The sequence below is a fragment of the Halichoerus grypus genome, chromosome 6 (genome assembly GCF_964656455.1).
Source record: "Halichoerus grypus chromosome 6, mHalGry1.hap1.1, whole genome shotgun sequence".
NCBI lineage: Eukaryota > Metazoa > Chordata > Mammalia > Carnivora > Phocidae > Halichoerus > Halichoerus grypus.
In genome coordinates, this window is record NC_135717.1 from 58086039 (window position 1) to 58109909 (window position 23871).

General features: G+C 36.2%; 1 protein-coding gene across 1 annotated transcript in view; it reads left to right on the forward strand.

Annotated features, from left to right (window-relative positions):
- The window catches only part of MALRD1 (MAM and LDL receptor class A domain containing 1), an 806170-nt gene that overhangs the window by 187414 nt on the left and 594885 nt on the right, over positions 1–23871 (forward strand). Inside the window, exon 19 of the mRNA XM_078074136.1 lies at positions 2243–2655. Within this exon, the coding sequence (XP_077930262.1) occupies positions 2243–2655 (413 nt within the window). The remainder of the gene's footprint in view (positions 1–2242; positions 2656–23871) is intronic.

The following is a 23871-nucleotide window of genomic DNA, read 5'->3' on the forward strand; positions in this document are numbered from 1 at the left end:
ATCCAGAAATCGCTGTTGTATTTCCTAAAGTTCCTTATGTTTAGAGAAATGGTTTTGTATTTAAAGGTTCAGGTGTATGCATTCCCTTTTGAAATAAAGATTGAACGTACAGTCAATATGAAAACAGGCAATATCAAAGCCCATTGGCTTGAGTGCCAGTTTTATGTCAAAAACCTTAGCAGCTTGACATTCTCCTTCTGCTCCACAGCCAAAGACTGACACATGGGGAGTGCGCTGCAGGTCCCCAGTTCACGTCATAACTGGGCTTGATTAGTCACAAGTGAGGAAATATCAAATGAAAGCTCATCTCCCATTTGACATTTACTCACTGGGTTCCCTTCGTTAGGTCTAAGCTCCTGTTCTGTGGTTTTCAAAAGACAGATGATTTGTTCTTGCCTGGCTGCATTTATCCACATATGCTTATGTTTATTGTTTCAGAATATTTATTCCCCTTTGGCACCAAGTGCATTTACTAAGATGAATAGTTAAAGGACAGCTGACATTTATTTTTTAAAAATATTAACTTATGTAAATGAAGCTAAAATGTAGAAGTCCTTGTTAATTCTAAATCCTGTTCCTTCTGCCAAAATCATGCTAAATGTACATTCTATGGCATTTATTCTACACAAATCCTTGGTGTCAACAAAATGCTCACATCCCAAAAAATGAGTACATTCCTATATTATGCTAGAAATTATGGTAGATTGTCTAGTTGACAAGGGACAAGTCAATTCTTCCTAAGTGCTTTGAATTCTTCTAGGGACTGAGAGGAGTTTAAACTTTAAAAGCTACAGCTCAAAGGAGCTGCAATGTAGTGAGAAGAAAAGACTACCTCCAGGAGACAAAGCACAGCAGGAAGCATAAATAGAGAAGGAGAGAGGGGTGAGGTGTTTCAGGCACGTCGGGAAGATGCGAAGGGGAAGGATAGTTAGGGATGAACAGGAAGTTAATTTGGGAAAGGTGAAGCTTGAAAGAAGAGTTTAGATTTAAGTTCAGATTAAATGAGTATATATTATAGGATTTTGAATAGAGGAGGAAAAAGATAAATTGCTGTGGAAGGTGGAAGAGTGGTCATTCTGGCACTGGTGCTGAGGGACATTTGGAACCGGGCCAAGATGGAACCAGAGGGAGAAGTTTTTCAGCATGAGGTGTGAAAACACTGGCATCAGAATCCTGTCAGGTGCTTGTTAAAAATATGGATTCCTGGGCTTCACCCCATATCTAACAAGCTAGTCCTTGTACGGGGCTTCACACAAGGAGTAAGCAATTCTACACACCTCAGGTGATTCTGGAAGATTGAGCCCTATTAAAATATGACTGTTCTCAGTTCTGCATGTTAGAATCACCAAGGGAGATGATGAGGTATCCTGATGTTCAGCTGCACTATTTGCACCAGTTACATCAACATCTCTGGGGGCGTCCGGGTAGCTCAGTGGGTTAAGAGTCCGACTCTTGATTTAGACTCAGGTCATGATCTCAGGGTTGTGAGATCGAGCCCTGTGTTGGGTTTTGTGCTCAGCAGGGAGTCTGCTGGAGATTCTCTCTCTCCCTCTGCCACCCATCCTGCACTCTCTCAAATAAATAAATCTTAAAAAAAAAAAAAAAAATCCACGTCTCTGGAGATGAATTCTGGGACTTGGCGTTTTTTGTTTTGTTTTGATTTTTAATGTTCACTGGTGATTGGAACGTTCTACTATGGTTGAAATCGACTGAGCCAAAAGTTCATAGCGTTGAGTCAGCCATGATGTCATCATCATTTGCATAGGGTTGTAGTGCTAGAAATGGTGAAGGGATGGTCATAAAAGGCATTTGGAGAATAATGGCTAAAGTAATTCTGCCTTCAGCCTATAAAATATTACTTGATGTAAATCTAGGATTTATTCACCTTTTAGAAACTTTAATGTTGCCTTTTTTTTTTTTTTTTTTAGATTTTATTTATTTATTTGACAGAGACAGACACAGTGAGAGAGGGAACACAAGCAGTGGGAGTGAGAGAGGGAGAAGCAGGCTTCCTGCGGAGCATGGAGCCCGATGTGGGGCTCGATCCCAGAACCCTGGGATCATGACCTGAGCTGAAGGCAGACGCTTAACGACTGAGCCACCCAGGCGCCCCTAATGTTGCCTTTTAAAAATAATTAAAATGGTTACCCTTGGCAGGAGCAAAATATCAATGAGTGTTCTTAACTGTAGTTATTTTTGTCCTTAATTATTTTTTTTTGCTATTATTTAATGCCAATTTCAGTACCTGAACTCCAATGTAACTTTGAAAATGGAATTTGTAACTGGGAACAAGATACAGAAGATGACTTTGATTGGACCAGGAAGCAGGGTCCAACTTCAACACTTAATACAGGGCCAATGAAGGATAATACTTTGGGCACAGCTAAAGGACACTATCTCTACATAGAATCTTCGGAGCCACAGGTTTTCCAAAACAGAGCTACTTTACTCAGCCCTATCCTCAACGCCACCAATGCAGAGGGCTGTACCTTCCGTGTATATTACCACATGTTTGGAAAGCACATTTATAGGCTGGCCGTCTACCAGAGAATATGGAGTAACACAAGAGGACAGCTGTTGTGGCAGATATTTGGGAATCAAGGCAACAGATGGATAAGGAAACACCTCAATGTTTCCAGCAGGCAGCCTTTTCAGGTATGGGTAATGGATTTCATAATGTGTATTTAAAATGCATCAGACTGTCTAAGGAGTATGAAAGATTGCTATAGCCTTGAATTAAAAGCAAGTAGAATTTGATCAGAGTTAGTTTGAAATACATTTATCATTCAGTTAAGGGTGTACCAAATCTTGTTAAGTTACTTTCCTCCTCGACTACCCCCAATAATGTGTGATTAAAATTTTAAAGGTGGACACATGGTATTGGCAACAGCTGCAGGTCCCCCTGACTTTAAGTCATTTTTCTACTGAAATAAAAAATCTGGAGGGAAAAAGAGTTCTGCACAATTTCTGGTATTCTGCCAAACGTTCAGATTCTAAGATCTGTTATTTCGAATATTTCATTTGACTTTTTCACATTGTATAGGTAAGCAACAAAAATTCGAGAAGAGTGCATGCTTTGTTGGAGAATCACACAGCTTCCCTGGGGCCAAGCCAGAGGTTAGGCTAGCTAGGTCTCCTTACTCCTGGTGGAATATTCTTTACTGTGAGTCTGTGAAGTACTACTGTGAAGGAATTTTCCATCTATTATCTCTTTGATTCCCTCAGCAATTCCCTGAAGTGGGTAAGTCAGGATCCTTTTTGTCAGTTTTACAGAGAGGAAGGAAAAAAAAAACTCAGAGAGGTGGTTATTTATATCTGGTCAAAGAGATGGTGAGCAGCAGAATGGGGACTTGGACTGGAAGCTGCATTTTCCAATTAATTCTTATTCATTCCCTTTCTAATATATCCTACAGCCTGTCACATGTAGGAGGGTTGAATATTTGTTCTTTTCCCCTTTGCTCAAATAGATCTACATACAGTATATGGGGAGAAACTTCTTACCTCTCCTGGCTAAACTTTTTTTTTTTTTTTGCTTTTTTCCATGGACTGAATTTCTCTGTTACCCTAATTTTATTTTATTTTATTTTATTTTTTTGAAAGATTTTATTTATTCATTTGACAGAGACACAGCAAGAGAGGGAACACAAGTAGGGGGAGTGGGAGAGGGAGAAGCAGGCCCCCTGCTGAGGAGGGAGCCCGATGTGGGGCCCGATCCCAGCACCCCGGGATCATGACCAAGCCGAAGGCAGACGCCCAACAACTGAGCCACCCAGGCGCCCCTCTTTTAAAGTACTGTCTCTATCTAATATCTTGAGTTAACCATTTTGTAGCCAGGAACTTAGCTCCAAGCCACCTGTTAGAGCCATCATAGATGTACATCATATACGACTCACTAGAGAACACGCTGAAATTGATGCTTTGTCTAGATAGACATAAGCTGAAATCATGAGAACTACTCTTCTACATGTAGAGAGTTATCTTGCTGTTCAGCTGTAAGGGTGAGGTGGGTGTAATCATAAGAAATGAATTGAAGGAAGGTTCTTTGACTTATATTTAATAATAGCTCATCCCCTTCAAATTAATTCTTAATATTTAATCGGGTGAATTGTAATTTTGGTCAAACTGGTTGGTATTCAGTGGATAAACTCTCCTTATGATATTTACTTAAGAATTGGTTGCCAGGAGAAAATCACCTTGGCGAGAGAGCTGCTTCACATTCAGATGAACACGGAACTAACCAAGGAATCCTTTAGTTATGAAACTGAAAGAGAGAAATTGGGGTTTGAAACCCATTTTGGGTTATACCTGGAGTGCTCTGTTTGATTTCATCCAGTGGTTCTTCTAGGCTTTTTATTTTTTTTTTTAATGACATTCAGGCATGAACAGGTGAAATCAGATTGTGCATGCTGTGTAGATTAATTATTCAAGACAGTAAAAATTGGGTCCAATTTAAGCAACCAGATATTTTTCTTCATTGAATAATGAGTATACATAGTTGTTGCAAGAGTAGCAATAACCAAGATTTTATTTAACTGTGATATTGTTGGTGAAATTACCAATCCAGCAGGTAACATGCTCATTAAGTGTTTATTTAAAAGAAAAATTCAGGGATTTTTTGGGAGTTATGTATGTATGTATGTATGTATGTATAGTTGACACACAATGTTACATTAGTTTCAGGTGTACAACATAGTGATTCAACAAGACTGTACATTATGCTATGCTCACCACAAGCGTAGCTACCATCTGTCCTGAAACACTGTTCTTACACCATCATTAGCTACATTCCTCATGCTGTGCGTTCATTCCTATGACTTAGCCATTCAATAACTAGAAGTCTGTATCGCCCACTCACCTTCAACCAATTTGCCCAACACTCCACCCTTCTCCCCTCTGGCAACCACCAGTTAGTGGTCTGTATTTATAGATCTCATTTTGCTTTTTGTTTGTTTATTCATTTTTAAAACTTCCAGCTAGTGGAATTATATGGTATTTATCTGATGTATTTCACTTAGCATAATACCCTCTAGGTTAATCCATGTTGTCTCAAATGGCACATCTCATCCTTTTTATGCCTATATAATACTCCTGTGTGTGTGTGTCTGTGTGTGTGTATATATCCCACTTCTTTTTTATCCATTTGTCTGTTGATGGACACTTAGTTTACTTCCATATCTTGACTATTGTAAATAATGCTATAGTAAACATATGGGTGCATTTATCTTTTCAAATTAGAGTCTTTGTGTTTTTTGGGTAAATAATACTGGAATTATTGTGTCATATGATAGTTCTACTTTTAATTTTTTGAGCAACCTCCATACTGTTTTCCACAGTAGCTGTTCCAATCTGCATTCCCACCAACAGTGCAAGAGGGTTCCTTTTTCTCCACATCCTTGCTAAACTTCTTTATTTCTTGTGTTTTTGGTTTTAGCCATTTTGACAGGTATATAGTGATACCTCATGGTGGTTCTAATTTGTAACTACCTGATAATTAGTGATGTTGAGCATCTTTTCATGTGTCTGTTGGCCATCTCTATGTCTTTGGAGAAATATCTGTAAATGTCATCTACCCATTTTTTAATTGGATTTTTTTTTTTTTTGATGTTGAGTTGTGTAAGTTCCTTATATATTTTGGATATTAACCCCCAGTTGCATATATCATTTGTAAATATCTTCTCCCATTCAGTAGGTTGTCTTTTTGTTTTGTTGGTGGCCTTTGCTGTGCAAAAGCTTTTTATTTTGATGTAGTCCCAATAGTTTATTTTTGATTTTGTTTCCTTGCTTCAGGAGACGTATCTAGAAAAAAATAGTGCTGTGGCTGAGGTCTGGGAAGTTACTGCCTATACTCTGTTCTAGGATTTTTATGGTTTCATGTCTCACATTTAAGTCTTTAATCCATTTTGAGTTTGTGTGTGGTGTTAAAAAGTGGTCTAGTTTCATTCTTTTTCGTGTAACTGTCCAATTTTCCCAGCACCATTTATTGAAGTGACTATCTTTTCTTTGTTGTGTATTCTTGCCTCCTTATTCATAGATTAGTTGACCATATAATCATGTATTTATTTCTGAATTCTCTCTTTTATTCTGTTGATCTATGTGTCTATTCTTTGTGCCAGTACCATACTGTTTTGATTACTTCAGCTTTATAGTGTATCTTGACATCTGGAACTGTGATAACTCTAGCTTTGCTTTTCTTTCTCAAGATTGCTTTGGCTATTCAGAGTCTTTCATGGTTCCATACAAATTTCAGTATTACTTGTTCTAGTTCTGTGAAAAATGCCATTGCATTTTGATAGGGATTGCATTAAATCTATAGATTGCTTTGAGTAACATGGATATTTTAATAATATTTCTGCAGTTCATGAGCATGAAATATCTTTCTGTTTTTTGGTGTCATGCTCAGTTCCTTTTATCAGTGTTTTATAGTTTTCAGAGTACAGACTTCTCACTTCTTACGTATTTATTCCTTTTGGTGCAATTTTAAATAGTGTTGTTTCCTAAATTTCTCTTTCTGCTACTTCATTTACAGTGTATAGAAACACGACCAACTTCTAGGTATTGATTTTGTTTTCTGCAACTTTACTGAATTCATTTATTCCTTCTAGTAGGATTTTCATATCATCTGCAAATAGAGAAAGTTTTACTTCTTATTTACCAATATGGATTCCTATCATTTATTTTTCTTGTCTGATTACTGTAGCTAAGACTCCCAGTACTGTGTTGAATAAAACTGAGAGTAGACAGGGGTGCCTGGATGGCTCAGTTGGTTGAGCATCTGACTGTTGATTTTAGCTCAGGTCATGATCTCAGGGTAGTGGGATCAAGCCCTGTGTCAGGCTCCATGCTCAGCTGGGAGTCTGCTTGGGATTCTCTATCCTTCTCCCTCTGCACTTCTCCCCCCCACCACATGCTCACTCTTTCTCTCTAAAATAAATAAATAACTAAATATTTAAAACAAAAACAACTGAGAGTGGACATTTTCTTGTTCTTGATCCTAGAGGAAAAACTCTCAGTTTTTCCCCATTGAGAATGATGTTAGCTATGGGTTTTTTATATATGTCCTTAATTATGTTGAGGTATGTTCCCTCTGAACCCACTTTGTTGAGGGTTTCTATCATGAACAGATGTTGTAATTTGTGAAGTGCTTTTTCTGCATCTATTGAAATGATCATGATTTTTATTCTTTCTCTTTTTGATGTGATGATTCACATTGATGTGCAAATATTGAACCACACTCACATCCCAGGAATAAATTCCACTTAATTGTGGCAAATGATTTGTTTAATGTACTGTTGGATCTGGTTTGCTAACGTAGCTTAGGATATTTTCATGTGTGTTCATCAGAGATAGCAGCCTGTTTTTCTCTTTTTTGTTGTATCTTTATCTGGTTTAGCTTCATAGACTGAATTTGGAAGCATTCCTTCCTCTTTTATTTTTTGAAATAGTTTGAGAAGTATAGGTATTAACTCTTATTTAACTGTTTGGTAGAATTCACCTGTGAAGCTATATGGTCCTAGACTTTTGTTTTTTGGGAGTTTTTTGATTATTGATTCAATTGCATTGCTGGTACTTGGTCTGTTCAAATTTACTATTTCTTCCTGAATCAGTTTTGGAAGATTATGTGTTTTCTAGAAATTTATGCATGTTTTCTATGTTGTCTATTTTGTTGGCATATAATTTTTATAATATTCTTTTTATAATTCTTTGTATTTCTGTGATGTCAGTTGTTTCTCCTCTTTCATATCTTGAGTCCCCCCCCCCCCCATTTTTTTTTTTTTTTTTTGTGAGTCTGGCTAAATGTTGGTGTATTTTGTTGATCTTTTCAAAGAACCAGCTTCTGATTTCATTGATCTGTTTAATTTTTATTGTTTTATTTCATTTACTTTTGCTCTAATCTTTACTGTTTACTTCATTCTACTGGTTTTGGTTTTTTTTTCTTCTTTTTCTAGCTCCTTTAGGTGTAAGGTTAGGTTGTTTATTTGAGATTTTTCTTGCTTCTTGAGGTAGGCCTATATTGCTATAAACTTCCCTGTTAGAACTGCTTTTGCTGCATCTGAAAGATTTTTGGACCATTGTATTTTCACTTTGTCTCCACGTATTTTTTAAAATTTTTTTCTTTGATTTCTTGGTGGACCCTTTAATTGTTTAATAAGGTGTTATTTAACTTACATCTGTGAGTGTATTCTCCAGATTTTTTCTTGCTGTTGATTTCTAGTTTCATAGCATTGTGGTCAGAATAGATGCATGGTATGACTTTAGTCTTTTTGAAATTTTTTATACTTGTTTTGTGGCCTAATATTTGATCTGTTCTGGAGAATATTCCATGTGCACTTCAAAAAAATGTATATTCCACTCTTTATATGTTCTGAATATATTTATTAGATCTGTCTTGTCCATGTGTCATTTAAAGCCAGTGTTTCCTTGTTGAGTTTTGGTTTGGATTATCTGTCCATTGATGTAAGTTGGTTGTCAAAGTCCCTGACTATTACTGTATTACTATTGATTACTTTCTTTATGTTTGTTATTATGCTTTATGTATTTGGGTTCTCCCATGTTGGATGCATAAATATTTACAATTGTTCTATCTTCTTGTTGGTTTGTCCCCTTTATTTTGATATAGTGTCCTTCTTTGTCTCCTGTTACAGTCTTTGTTTAAAAGTCTGTTTTGTCTGATATAAGTATTGTTTCCCCAGCTTTCTTTCAATTCCATTGCATAATAAATACTCTTCCATCTCTTCACTTTCAGTCAGGATGTTTTGTTAGGTCTGAAATGAGTCTCTTGTAGGCAGAATATAGATTGGCTTTGCTTCTTTTTTTAACTATTCCATCACCCTATGTCTTTTGTTTGGGACATTTAGTGCATTTACATCGAAGTAATTATAGGTATGTATTTATTTTCATTTTTTTTTTTTACTTCTTTTATGGTTGTTTTGTGTTCTCTGTTCCTTTCTTCTCTTGCTCTTTTCTCTCAGGGTTTGCTAGCTTTCTTTAGTAATATATTTGGATTTCTTTCTCTTTATTGTTTGTATATCTATTACCAGTGTTAGATTTGTGGTCATCATTACATTTATATATAGCATATTATTCATATAGAGTTGAATGAATCATTAAGTTGATGGTCATTTAAATTTGGCCCATTCTAAAAGCACTAAATTTTTACTCCTTTCTCCACCACATTTTAGGTATATGTTGTCATACTTTATATCCTTTTATTTATTTTTTAAATTTTTTATTATTTCTTGAGAGAGGAAGAAGGGGGAGGGGCAGAGGGAGAGGAAGAGAGAGCATCTCAAACAGGCTCCTTGCTGAGCGCAGAGCCTGATGTGGGGCTCAATCTCACAACCCTGAGATCATGACTTGAGATGAAATCAAGAGTGGACATTTAACTGACTGAGCCACGCAGGTGCCCCTTTCCTTTTAATTTTATGACTCCCTTGACTCATTTTTTATAGATTTGCTTAATTTTGCTACTTTTTTGCTTCCTAATTTTCTTATTCCTGCTTATGGTCTTTCCTTTCAGTCAAGGAGTCCCCTTTAACCTTTGTTCTATTGCTGGTTTATGCTGTGGGGGTCAGGGATGCACGGTGCCAGCAAGGTCCATGCAGGTCAGCTGCTGGAGCGGACCTTTAGCCCAGTGGAAAACTCATGCAGAGGCCAGGCCAGGATGGGGGCACGAGTCTGCAGAAAATCATGGAGGTTGGGTATGCTGTCAAGAAATGAGGTGGAGAGTGTTTGCGCTGCACTGGTTCCTGCAGGGGTCTATGTATCGGGACTGGGGGAAGGAAGTGGTATCCATCAGCTCTTTTGTTCTTGGAGCAGTATTCCAAAGATCCCTGCCCTTCCAGCACATCCTCTGAGAGTAGTAAATAAATCTCCCTCCCATATACCCCAGGTGCTTTTCAAACTGCTACTTCTATCCGGTATCTCAGTGGGACTGTTTGTTGTGCTGTCTCTTTAATGGCAGGGACTCAGCTTTCTCTTGCACTTTGGCTCTCCTAGAGCTAAATTTGCTGATTTTTAAAATTCCTGCTATTAAACCCCACTTACTGTAAGAACTCACAGAATTAGGCCCCTCTGGGTTTCAAAGCCAAATGTTAGGGGGATTTGTCTTTTCAGATGGGTCCCCCGGTGCCTGGGTGCCTGATGTGGGGTCTGCTTTTCTCCCCTTCTACGTCCTGGTGCTTCTCATTTCGCAGCCAATCCCACTGGTCAGTTTGGTTCATTGCTGCATTTCCACACTTTCTACCTTCTTTGATGTGGCCGCTTTCTCTACATTTAGCTGTAGAGAGTCTGTTCTGCGGGTTTTGGGGTCATTTTCTCATTTATTTTCTCTGATAAAAGTGTTATCTACGTGTGTCCATGGGATGAGGTGAGCCTGGGATCATCCTACTCTATTTACTTCCCTAGGTCAACAAAGGATTCTCTTATCTTTAACCTCTGACATTTTATTTTATTTATTTTATTTTGTTTATTTGTATTTTTCTGTGATTTTCATGTTTTATCCAACATATTTGTTTTCTTTTTATTATGTTCAGTTATCCAACATATAGTACATCATTAGTTTTTGATGTAGTGTTCAGTGATTCATTAGTTGCATATAACACCCAGTTCTCATCACCACACATGCCCTCCTTTTAATACCCATCACCCGGTTACCCCATACCCCACCACCTCCCTTCTGTAATCCTCAGTTTGGTTCCCAGAGTCCAGAGACTCTCATGGTTTGTCTCCCTCTCTGATTTCTTCCCATTCAGTTTTCCCTCCCTTCCCCTGTGGTATTCCACACTATTCCTTATGTCCCACATATGAGTGAAACCATATGGTAATTGTCTTTCTCTGCTTGACTTATTTCACTTAGCATAATACCCTCCAGTTCCATCCATGTCAATTCAAATGGTAGGTATTCATCCTTTCTGATGGCTGAGTAATATTCCATTGTATATATGAACCACATTTTCTTTATCCATTTGTCTGTTGGAGGGCATCTTGGCTCCTTCCACAGTTTGGATATTGTGGACATTGCTGCTATGAACATTGGGATGTATGTGCCCCTTCTTTTCACTACATCTGTATCTTTGGGATAAATACCTAGAAGTGCAATTGCTGGGTTGTAGAAGTAGTTCTATTTTTAACATCTTGAGGAACCTCCATACTGTTTTCCAGAGTGGCTGCACCAGCTTGCATTCCCACCAACAGTGTAAGAGGGTTCCTCTTTCTCCATATCCTCGCCAACATTTGTTGTTTCCTGTCTTGTTAATTTTAGCCATTCTAACTGGTGAAAGGTGTTATGTCATTGTGGTTTTGATTTGTATTTCCCTGATGGCTAATGATGATGAACATTTTTTCATGTGTCTTCTGCCCATTTCTTGACTGGATTATTTGGTTTTTTGGGTGTTGAGTTTGATAAGTTCTTTATAGATCTTGGATACTAGCCCTTTATCTGTAATATCATTTATAAATATCTTCTCCAATTCCGTGGGCTGCTTCTTAGTTTTGTTGACTGTTTCCTTTGCTGTGCAAAAGCTTTTTATCTTGATGAAGTCCCAAAATTTCATTTCTGCTTTTGTTTCCCTTGCCTTTAGAGATGTGTCTTGAAAGAAATTGCTGTGGCCGATGTCAAAGAGGTTACTGCCTGTGTTCTCCTCTAGGATTTTGATGGATTCCTGTCTCACATTTAGGTCTTTCATCCATTTTGAGTTTGTCTTTATGTATGGTATAAGAGAATGAATGGTCGAGTTTCATTCTTCTGCATGTGGCTGTCCAATTTTCCCAGCACAATTTATTGAAGATACTGTATTTTTTCCATTGGATATTCTTTCCTAATTTGTCAAAGATTAGTTGACCATAGAGTTGAGGGTCCATTTCTGGGGTCTCTATTCTGTTCCACTGATCTATGAGTCTGTTTTTGTGCCCATACTATGCTGTCTTGATGATCACAGCTTTGTAATACAGCTTGAAGTCAGGCATTATAATGCCCCCAACTTTGGTTTTCTTTTTCAACATTCCCCTCATGATTCGGGATCTTTTCTGGTTCCATACAAATTTTAGGATTGTTTGTTCCAGCTCTGTGAACAATGTCAATGGTATTTTGATAGGGATTGTATTGGAAGTATAGATTGCTCTGGGCAGCATAGACATTTTTACAATGTTTATTCTTCCAATCCATGAGTATGGAATGTTTTTCAATCTCTTTGTGTCTTCCTCAGTTTCTTTCATAAGTGTTCTATCGTTTCTAGAGTTTAGATCCTTTACCTCTTTGGTTAGGTTTATTCCGAGGTGTTCTATGGTTTTTGGTGCAATTATAAATGGAATTGATTCCTTAATTTCTCTTTCTTCAGTTACATTGTTAGTGTATAGAAATGCAACTGATTTCTGTGCATTGATTTTGTATACTGCCACATTGCTGAATTGCTGTATGAGTTCTAGTAATTTTGGGGTGGAATCTTCTGGGTTTTCCATATGAAGTATCATGTCATCTGCAAAGAGAGAGAGTTTGACTTCTTCTTTGCCAATTTGAATGCCTTTTATTTCTTTTTGTTGTCTGATTGCTGAGGCTAGGACTTCTAGTACTATGTTGAACAATAATGGTGAGAGTGGACATCCCTGTCATGTTCCTAACCTTAAGGGAAAAGTTCTCAGTTTTTCCCCATTGACAATGATATTCGCTGTGGGTTTTTCATAGATGGCTTTTATGATATTGAGGTATATTCCCTATACTTTGAAGAGTTGTAATCAGGAAAGGATGCTGTATTTTGTCAAATGATTTTTCTTCATCTTTTGGGAGGATCATATGGTTCTTGTTTCTTCTTTTATTAATGCACTCTATCACGATGATTGATTTCCGAATGTTGAACCACCCTTGCATCCCAGGAGTAAATTCCACCTGGTTGTGGTGAATAATCCTTTTAATGTACTTTTGGATCCTATTGGATAGGATCTTGTTGAGTATTTTGGTATCTATGTTTAACAGGGATATTGGTCTGTAATTCTCCTTTTTGATCGGGTCTTCATCTGGTTTTGGGATCAGGGTAATGCTGGCCTCAGAACGAGTTTGGAAGTTTTCCTTCTATTTCTGTTTTTTGAAACAGCTTCAGTAGAATAGGTATTATTTCTTCTTTAAAAGTTTGGTAGAATTCCTCTGGGAAGCCATCTGGCCCTGGACTCTTGTTTTTTTTGGGAGATTTTTGATTACTATTTCAATTTCCTTACTGGTTATTGGTCTGTTCAGATTATTTATTTCTTCCTGTCTCAGTCTTGGTAGTTTATAAGTTTCCAGGAATGCATCTATTTCTTCCAGATTGCTTAATTTGTTGGCATATAGTTGCTGGTAATAATTCCTAATTGTTTCTATTTCCTTGGTGTTAGTCATGATCTCTTCCCTTGCATTCATGATTTTATTGATTTGGGTCCTTTCCCTTTTCTTTTGGATAAGTCTGGCCAGCAGTTTATCGATGTTAATTTTTTCAAAGAACCAGCTTCTAGTTTCATTGATCTGTTCCACTGTTTTTCTGGTTTCTATTTCATTGATTTCTGCTCTAATCTTTATTATTTCTCTTCTCCTGCTTGGTTTAGGCTGTATTTGCTATTCTTTCTCCAGGTCCTTTAGATTTAAAGTTAGCTTGTGCTTTTGGGATTTTTAAAATTTTTTTGAGAGAGGCTGGATGGCTATGTATTTCCCTCCTAGGACCACCTTTGCAGTATCCCATAGGTTTTGGATCAGTGTGTTTTCATTCTCATTTCCTGGTTGACCCAATCATTCTTTAGCAGGATGCTCTCTAACTTTCAAGTGTTTGAATTCCTTCCTAATTTCTTCTTGTTGTTGAGTTCCAGTTTCAAAGCGTTGTGGTCTGAAAATATGCAGGGAATAATCTCAGTCTTTTGGTATCGGTTGAGACCTGATTTGTGACCCAGTATGTGGTGTATTCTGGAGAAAGTTCCCATGTGCACTGGAGAAGAATGAGTATTCTGTTGTTTTAGGATGGAATGTTCTGTATATATCTACAAAGTCCATCTGGTCCAATGTGTCCTTCAAAGTTCTTATTTCTTTGTTGATCTTCTACTTAGATTATCTGTCCATTGCTGTGAGTGGAGTGTTAAGGTCTCCTACTATTAATATATTATTATCAATATGTTTCTTTATTTTGGGTGTTATTTGGTTTCTATAATTGGCTGCTCCCATGTTGGGTACATAGATATTTACAATTGTTAGACCTTCATGTTGGATAGACCCTTTAAGTATGATAACCTCTGACAATTTAATGATTATGTGAGGTGGTGTGGACCTCCTTGAGATCATCTCATTTGGAATTCTGCTTTTTGGACTTGGATGTCTATTTACTTCCCTAAATTAGTGTTTTAGTTATTATTTTTTCAAATCATTTTCTACACTTTTTTTCTTTTTCTTCCTCTTCAGGACCCCTGTAATGTGAATGTTTGTTTGCTTAATGTTGTCTAAGAGATCTCTTAACCTACCCTTAATTTTTTTTGAATTTCTTTTCTCATTTTACTGTTTAGTTTATGTGTTTTCCATTCAGGATCATTCATTTAATGTGAAATACATCGGATAGAACTAGATTACACATAGAGGTATAGGAACTGTTTGACTTGTTAATGTCAGTTGAAATAAGTGCTGCTCTTATGTGTGGCCTGTTCAGTAAAGGCTCAGCTGGTCATTTATGTACAAGACTTTATACCATATATAATGGTATAATAAACTATACATATTGAAAGTTTTGAAACCATCACCACAATCAAGATAATTTATGGATAAATATATTTCACCTCTAAAAGCTTCCTCATGTCGCTTTGTAATACCTCCATGGCCTTCGCTCCCATCCCTTGACAACCACTGAATTGGTTTCTCTCAGTATACATTAATTTATATTTTCCAAACGTTTATGTAAATTGCATAGTATATATTTTTTTCTGACTTATTACATTCAGGAGATTCTTTTATGCTATGTAATGTATCTGTAATTCATTTGTATCTATTGCCAAATAGTATTCTATTATATCGATGCAACACAGTTTATTGAATTCTTGATCAATATTTGGGTTGCTTGTAGTTTGGGGTGTTATAAGTAAATCTGCTGTGAATATTTGCATGTAAATATTTATATAAACATCTGCTTTTATTTATCTTGGTAAATACCCAGGAGTGGAATGGCTGGATCACATGCTAGAAGTATCTTTAACGTTTTAAGAAACTCTTAAAACTGTTTTTCATAGTGAGCCATTTTTTATGCCCATCAGCAGAATATATTCCAGTTCCTCCACATATTAGCCAGTACTTGTTATTAACGGTCTTCTTAATGTTAGTTATTAGAAGTATATAATGGTATCTTATTGTGGTGTTAATTTGCATTGCCCTCAGCATTAGTTATGTTGGACATATTTCCTATGCTTGCTTGCCAAATGGAGCATAATTTGAAGTGTCTGTTTAAGTCTTTTGCCCAATTCTTAAATTGGATTTTTGTTTTCTTATTATTGAGTTTTGAGCTTTTTTATATTTTCTGGATGCAAGCTTTTTCTCAGATATGTTAATTACAAGTATTTTCTCTCAGCTTGTGTTTTAATTCTTTTAATAGATTCTTCAAAGAGGAGAGTCTTTTTAATTTTGATGAAATCCAATTTATTACTAACTCAGACCTCCAAAGTTTTCCTTTCCTTTTTTTCCTCTCCTTTGTGAACTTTGATTACATGTAAATTAAGCTGTCTGAAGTTGTTCCAGAGCTGCTTATTGCTTTGTTCAATTTTTTTTCCTAATTTTCTTTTCCTTATGTGTTTTATTTTTAAAAGTATCTACCTTTATATCTTGAATGCCTAAGCTAGTATTAATCCTTTCCAGTGTATATTTTCATCTCTTACAATATCAGTTTTATATGTAAAGTTTGATTAGGGCCTTTATTTTATTTTCCATGTCTCTATTTTAGAGTATATAGAATAGTTTTAATAACTGTTTCAGATGATGGAAGTGTTGGAAACAAGATAACAGTAAAAAAGATCCCCTGCTTATATTCCTCTCAAAAATAATTTGGTAATCATCCATGGACAAGATGACTTTGAGGGAGCTTTGGGATCCAGCCACAGGCTTGGAGCCATCCTGCCTGCTCACTGAGCTACCAAAAGTTACATCCATGCCCCCAAGAGGTTGGCCCACCAATCTCAGTCCAACAATAATCCTGAATCAGCACTGTAACCACTCTATTACCTCTCATTCGTGGTACAGGAGTGATCCTACCTTTTCAGGGACCCACCAGGAGATATGTGCATCCATTCTCCTGGAGGTAGGCCTTCAGACTTTCATCTGACTGCAGATCTTGAAGCATCCCTGTAACCCAGTTCCAGTGCCTCACAGCCATGCTCAGGGGGTGGTCCTTTCCACCCAGGAACCTTCCCAGTGATCTGGCAGGAGCCTGCTTAAGGACCACATGGGACCACATTTGTCTGCATACCTGGTAACAGGCCTGCCATTTGCATGCCCAAGCACAGACCATGAGGCAGACCTCTGTCCTATGCTAGCCATAATGATCAAGGTTTTGGAGGCAGTTCTTTCCAGGCAGGGACCAGGCAAGATCTGTGTCAACCTAAGCCACTGGTAACAAACCTGACAACTACAAAATCAACTGAGGATTTAGGAGCAGCCATGTGACTTGGCTCCTGGTCACCTGTGATATTGTGAGCCTGGGGACCTGACAGAAGAAGGTCTTTAGCTGCTGAAACCAGTCCATAAAAGTTGGAAGAGGGTTTGGTCTATCAAATGCACAGACAGCAAAGCAAGGCTACATGGATCATGAAGATTCAGGCAAACATGATGCTGCCAAAATAAATTAATAAACCTCTAGTAACTGACCCCAAAGAAATCAATTTACAAATTTTCTGACAAAAAATTCAGAATAATCATCTTAAAGAAGGTCACTGACATTAAAGTGAGTACAGTTACACAACTAAATGAAATTGAGAAAATAATGCATGAGCAAAGTTAGAAATTTAATGAAGAAATGTAAATCAAAAAAATAAAACCAAACAAGTTCTGGGGCTGAAGAATAGTGACACAACTGAAGACTTCATTATTAGAGAACTTCAACAGCAGACTTGATCATACAAAAGTGTCAGGGAATTTAAACACAGGTATTTGAAATTAGCCAGTAAAAGGAAGAGAAAGAAAAAACAAAAAGAGTGAAGAAAGCATATGGGAACTGTGGGAAATCAACTAAAGAATAAATATATGTGTTATGGGAGTCCCAGAAAGAGAAGTGAGAAATGAGCAGAAAGCATATTTAAAGAAATTATGACTGAAGACTTCTCATATCATGAGAGGTATTTGGCCATTTAGATATGAAGCTCAGGATTCCCAGGCAAGATTATCCCAAAGATTCCTCTGAGACCCATTATATTCAAGTTGTCAAAAGTCAAAGACAAAAATTTTGAAAGCAATAAGAGAAAAGTGATTTGTCACATGCTGGGAACTCCCACCATATGGCTATCTGTGATATTCTCAGCAGAAACTTTACAGGCCAGGTGGGAATGGGATGATATATTCAAAGTACTGAAAGAAAAAAAAATGCCAGCCATGAACACTGTATCTGGTAAAGTTGCTCTTCATAAATGAAGGTAGAGATAAAGAAATTCCTAGATAAACAAAAGCTGAGGGAGTTCATCACCAGTAGACATGCCTTCCAATAAATGCTAATGGGGGCTCTTTAAGTTGAAACAAAAGGATGCTAAGTAACAACATGAATATGTGTGGAAGTATAAAATTTACTGGTAAAGGTAAATTTAGTCAAATTCAGAATGCTCTAATACTATAGTAGTGCACAAATCTAGTATAACTCTAGTATAAAAGCATGAAAATGTATTAAAAATAACTATAGCTATAATTTATTGGATACACAATATAAAAAGGTACAATTTATACACAATATAAAAACATCAATAGCATAAAATATGGAGGGAGGGTAGCAGTAATTTTATAGTTCTAAAATGCAGTTGAAGTTATCAGCTTAAAATAGATTGTTATAACTGAAAGATGGTTTATGTAAGCCTGATGGTAACCACAAAGAAAAACTGCAGTAGATAAACAAAATATAAAGAGAAAGGAATCAAAGCATAACATTACAAAACATTACAAAAGAAGACAGCAAAAGGAGGAAAGGAAAAACAATACTCAGAAAACAATGCAAACATGGCAATAGTAAGTCCTTAACTATCAATAATTTTTAAAAATATAAATGGACTGTGGGGTGCCTGGGTGGCTCAGTCAGTTAAGCGTCTGACTCTTGATATCAGCTCAGGTCTTGATCTCAGGGTTGTGAGTTCAAGCCTTGCACTGGGCTCCACACTGGGTGTGGAGCCTACTTAAAAAAATGAGCCAATAAATGGGCTAAATTCTCCAATCAAAAGCATGGAGTGGCTGAATGGTTTAAAACAAGATACAAGATCCAATAATATGCTGCCTATGAGATTTGTCTTAGTTTTAAGACACACAAAGCCTGGAAGTGAAGGTTGGAAAAAGAAATTCCATACAAATGGTAACCAAAAGAGAGCAGGGTGGTTATAGATATTTCAGATAAAAAAGACTTATAGTAAGAAGAGCCAAATAAAGTCATTAAATAATGGAAAAAGGGGACAGTTCATTCAGAGCATGTAGCAATAGTAAATATATATGCACACAACACTGGAACACCTAAATATATAAAGCAAATAGTAACAGAATGAAACGAGAAGAAACATCAATATGATAATTGTAGGGGCCTTCAGCTTCCCACTTCCAACAATGGATAGATCATCCAAATAAAATCAATAAGGAAGCATTAGGCTTACACTACATCCGATGAACTTAATAGACATTTACAGAACATTCCATTTGACTGCAACTGTGTATATATTCTTTTCAAGCACATGTGTAACATTCTCCAGGATACATTATATGTTAGGCTACAAAGCAATTCTTAGCAAATTTAAGAAGATTGAAATCATGTCAAGTATCTTTTATAACCACAACAGTATGACACTAGAAATCAGAGACAGGAAGAAACTGGAAAATTCATAAATATGTGGGAATTACCATACTTCTGAATAACCATGTCAAAAAGGAATTGAAAAGGTAAATAAAAGCTTATTCTGAGACAAATGAAAATGGAAGCACAACATACCAAAATTAATGAGAAGCAGCAAAAACAGCTTTAAGAGGGAAATCTATAGTGATAAATGCATATTGGAACTAAAGAATGATCTGAAATAACCTAACTTTATCCCAAGAAACTAGATAACAGCAACAAACAAATAAGAAAAACATCTAAGCCCAAAGTTAATTGAAGGAAGGAAATAATAAAAAACAGAGCAGAAATAAATGAAAAAGAGGGTAGAAAAATAATAGAGATGATCAACAAAACTAAGACTTGGTGTTTTGAAAAGAAAACATAATTGACAAAAGAAGAGTCAAATATAATAAAAAATGAAGTAGGAGACATGGAACTGAAATACTAAGAAATACTAGGTAATACTACAGAAATACTAAGTATTATAAGAGACTATTATAAACAAATACATGCCAAAATATTGGATAAAATAGAGAATGGATACATTCCTAAAAACATAGAACTTAATGAGAGACCACATCATGAAGAAATAGAAAATCTGAACCAATCAGTAAAGAATAAGGTGATTGAATCAGTAATCACAAACCTCCCACCAAACTAAAGTTCAGGACTAGATGTCTTCCTGTTGAATTCTAAAAAACTTGAAAAATAATACCAATCCTTCTCAAATCCTTCAAAATAGGAGAGGAAGGAACACTTCTGAACTTATTTTACAAGGCCAACATTAACCCTGATACCAAAGCCAAGCAAAGACACTATAAGAAAAGATTTTTGGCCAGTATCTTTGATGCACATTGATGTAAAAATACTCCACTAAATGCTAGCAAACCAAAATCAATAGCACATTGAAAAGTGCAAGTGAGATTTAGCTCAGGAATGCAAGGATGGTTGATTTTATGCAAATCAGTGAATGTGGTACATCACATTAACAAAATCAAGACTGAGGTCATACGATCATCTAATACTTGTAGACAAAGCATTTGATGAAATTCAATATCTTTTTATGATAAAGATTTCTCAAATTAGCTATAGAAGGAGTATACTTCAACATAAGAAAGGCCATATATGGAAAACCCACAGATAAAGTAACAATGGTGAGAGTTGAAAGCTTTTCTTTTAGTATCAGGAAGAATGAGAGGCCCACTTTTATCAGTTCTATTCAAGTTATTACCAGAAGTCCTTGCCAGAGGAATTAGACAAGAAAAAGAAAGAAAACACACCCAAATCAGAAAGGAAGAATAAAATTGTCTGTGTTTGTAAGTGACATGCTCTTAGATATAGAAAACCCTAAACACTCCACCAGAAACTTTTAGAACTAATAAACGAATTCAATACATTTGCATGATAGAAGTCAATATACAACAATCTGTTGCTTTTCTATGCACACAATCAATTATCTGAAAACAAGATTAAGAAAATAGTCTTATTTTTAATAGCATCAAAAAGAATAACATACTTAGGAATAAGAATAACTTTGACCAAAGAAGTGAAACATTTATACATTGAGAACTGTAAGACATTGATGAAAAAATTTGTAAGACTAGTCAATTGAAAGATACATTGTTTTCATGAATTGTAAGCATTCATATTGTTAAAATGTCCATACAGATTCGGTGCAATTCCTGTAGGCATTTATTGACACTTTTTATTGAAATGGGAAAAAAAAATCCTAAAATTTGTGTGGAAACATTAAAGACTCCACATAGTCAAAACACTGTTCCTGATTCTAAACTATAGTACAAAATTCATGTTTTCAAAACATTATAGTTCTGACATAAAAACAAACAAATAGTTCAGTGGAACAGAATAGAGAGCCCAGAAATGAACCTAAACATAAATGGTCAACTAATCTTTTTCATGGGTACCAGAGATACATAATAGGCAAAGGATAGTCCCTTTAATAGAAGGTATTGGGAAAACTGGATATTCACATGCAAAAGAATGAAATTGGACCCTTATACCACTTGCAAAAATTAACTTGAAATGGATGAAGGGCTTGTTTGTAGATCTGAAACCATAAAATTTCTATCACATAGAGAAAAAAAGCTCCTTGCCAATGATTTAGACAATTATTTTTTTTGATCAGACACCAAAAGCACAGGCAACAAAAGCAATGATAAACAAGAGGGGCTACATCAAACTAAGGTTCTGTTGCATGGCAAAGGAAACAATGAACAAAGTGAAAAGGCAGCTTACAGAATGGGATATTTGCAAACCACATGTCTGATAATCTTGTGAGTCTTGAAGTTTTTCTAGTGTGGCTGGTAAAAATAGGTGCTATTCCTGGACGTTTGTGAGTACATGGACTGTTAATCTCTGTTACTCTAATTCTTTCTAGTGGTTCTTTACACATACAGTATTCTACCTGTTCTCTCTGACGTTGGTCATTCACTGCCTTTTTCCACATCAGTGATGTGAGAAAGGCAGAGTATGGAAAAATGCAGTTTCCTTGCAGTATAACTGGTTATGTGATACTCTACCTTTTTCTCCCTTCTCCTTATGCTTTTTTTCTTCCCTTCTCACTTTTATCTTTCTCCCCTCCTTTCCTCTCTCCCTTCTTCTTTCCAACTCTCAAGACTTAGTATTTCCTGAATATTAGATGTTGTTACAAAATATTATTTAATCTTAAAGTAACAAAAAAATTCAGGTTCAGGTAATAGGTGTTTTTTTTTTTAATCCTCATATTACAGATGTAATCAAGCCAACTGCTCTTAAATTCATTCCCTCGGATTTCTTATCACTGGTTTCATTTCAGTTAAGGTCATCCCCAGCCCTGGCTAGTTGTAATAGTCCTCTTTAACTGGTCCTGCCATTCTTCTTGTACCTACTCACTGAGGCAAAATTGATCCTTCTGAAATGCAAACCTGGTCTTGATACTTCTTTACTTAAAAACCCTTACTGGTTTCCCAGGATTGATGGGATAAAGTCCAAATTCCTATGTGTCTTCCCATAATTCTTCTCTCCATGCCCAGTCTACTCCTGCTTCCTGAGTGTCAAAAGTTGCCAGGAGTGCACTGACATCATTGTCTTCCTGTGCTTGGGAAAACTTCTTCATCCTGCACCTTTCTTCCTCCAAACATACTTGGAATCTAACCACTCATCTTGTTCAGATTCAGATTAGCTTTTACTTCAGTTTGTTTTAGTGTTTTATGAAGTTTTTCCAAATAGCTCCATATACCTCCATGCAACTGGCCACTCATTCTCCTGTTCTCTTTGTAGACACAATTGTATCATACCATTTTCATGTGTATCTGTTCACTTGACTATGAAATCAGTCAATGCAAGAACCATATCTCTGTTGTCCTAGCATATAGCACAGTGCATGAGATAGAGGGGTAATATGTAGTAAATGTTGAGGAATGGTTTGGCTGCATAATTAAAGTCATATTTAGTAAGTGGAGAGCCAAGACTCCTTCCCAGTCCTTTTTTTTTTTTTTTTTGGTACTTAATTTCGGTTCCTTTAGTGTATATTCATGATAGTTTTTTTTTTAAGATTTTATTTATTTATTTGAGAGAGAGAGAATGAGAGACAGCACGTGAGGGAAGAGGATCAGAGGGAGAAGCAGACCCCCCGCTGAGCAGGGAGCCCGATGTGGGACTCGATCCCGGGACTCCAGGATCATGACCTGAGCTGAAGGCAGTCACTTAACCAACTGAACCACCCAGGCGCCCCATGGTAATTTCTTAGTGATTTGAAACTATGGAGCTATTATGTCAGAGTCATTTAAACAGTGATTGGATTACACATACAAGGGGCTTTCATAAATTGAAATTTTTATTTCAGTTTCAGTAATCGATCTAATTGATTTCCTATGTTTTGGATAATTATTATGTACATTTTAAATATAAGATTGAGCTATGTTTCACCTGAAAAGTACTCATGTTCATTATGACAGTTAGGTGAGTATCACTTTAGATTTACTTTGAAGTAGTAAAAGTTCTGGTTAGACATTGACTATGCCAAGGCTGCAGGCTTCCTTTTCTGTACAGACTAATGTGTACATATAAATTATTTAAATCTTCAGAAGTGTAAAAATTGTTATGTTTTTTACTTTTAGTTCTATAGTATCTCAGAATTACTGTGACACATGCACTTAAGTCCCTCAGAGCAGTTGACATTAATATTTGAGGTTAATTTCATAAGACATGATTGTCTTCATTTCCATCATTAATTGGTACAGGAGACGGACTTTGTTTTCCAGGTGGAAGCTCAGTTATAGAATTAGAAAACTTACAGGCAGAATAGGATTACTGAGGTACAACCCTTTTGTTCTACGGGTGAAAAAAATGAAGATTCAGAAAAATCTCTCTCCTTTAATGTCTTTACAGGTATTTAAAAAGAAAGACTAGATCCTGGGTTTCACACTCTAACTCAGCAATCTTGACACTGCAATACCCTTGATCAACATTATCCACATAAATAAACATAATTGCATATTAAAATAAGCAAAAGTATTACACCATATTACACTGCAAAATATAATATCTTGCATATTTTGATTTTCAAATTCAGTATGTAACAACGCAAAGATTAATAATTCCAGTGATTCCTTGAGTAAGCCATTTTTCCAATAAGACAACAATTTTGTAATGTAATAATTTTGACTATTCCAAATGCTACCCTTGTGGTCTGAAAAATGTGTTTATGTGCCATGGAGAATAATTTATTTATTCCTAAGGGCTAATTTTCAAATATATGAATCTTATGAAGTTATACCTATGTTTCTCACAATTTTTCTAGATATATTTTAGGGGGCATTTTCAGATTTTCATG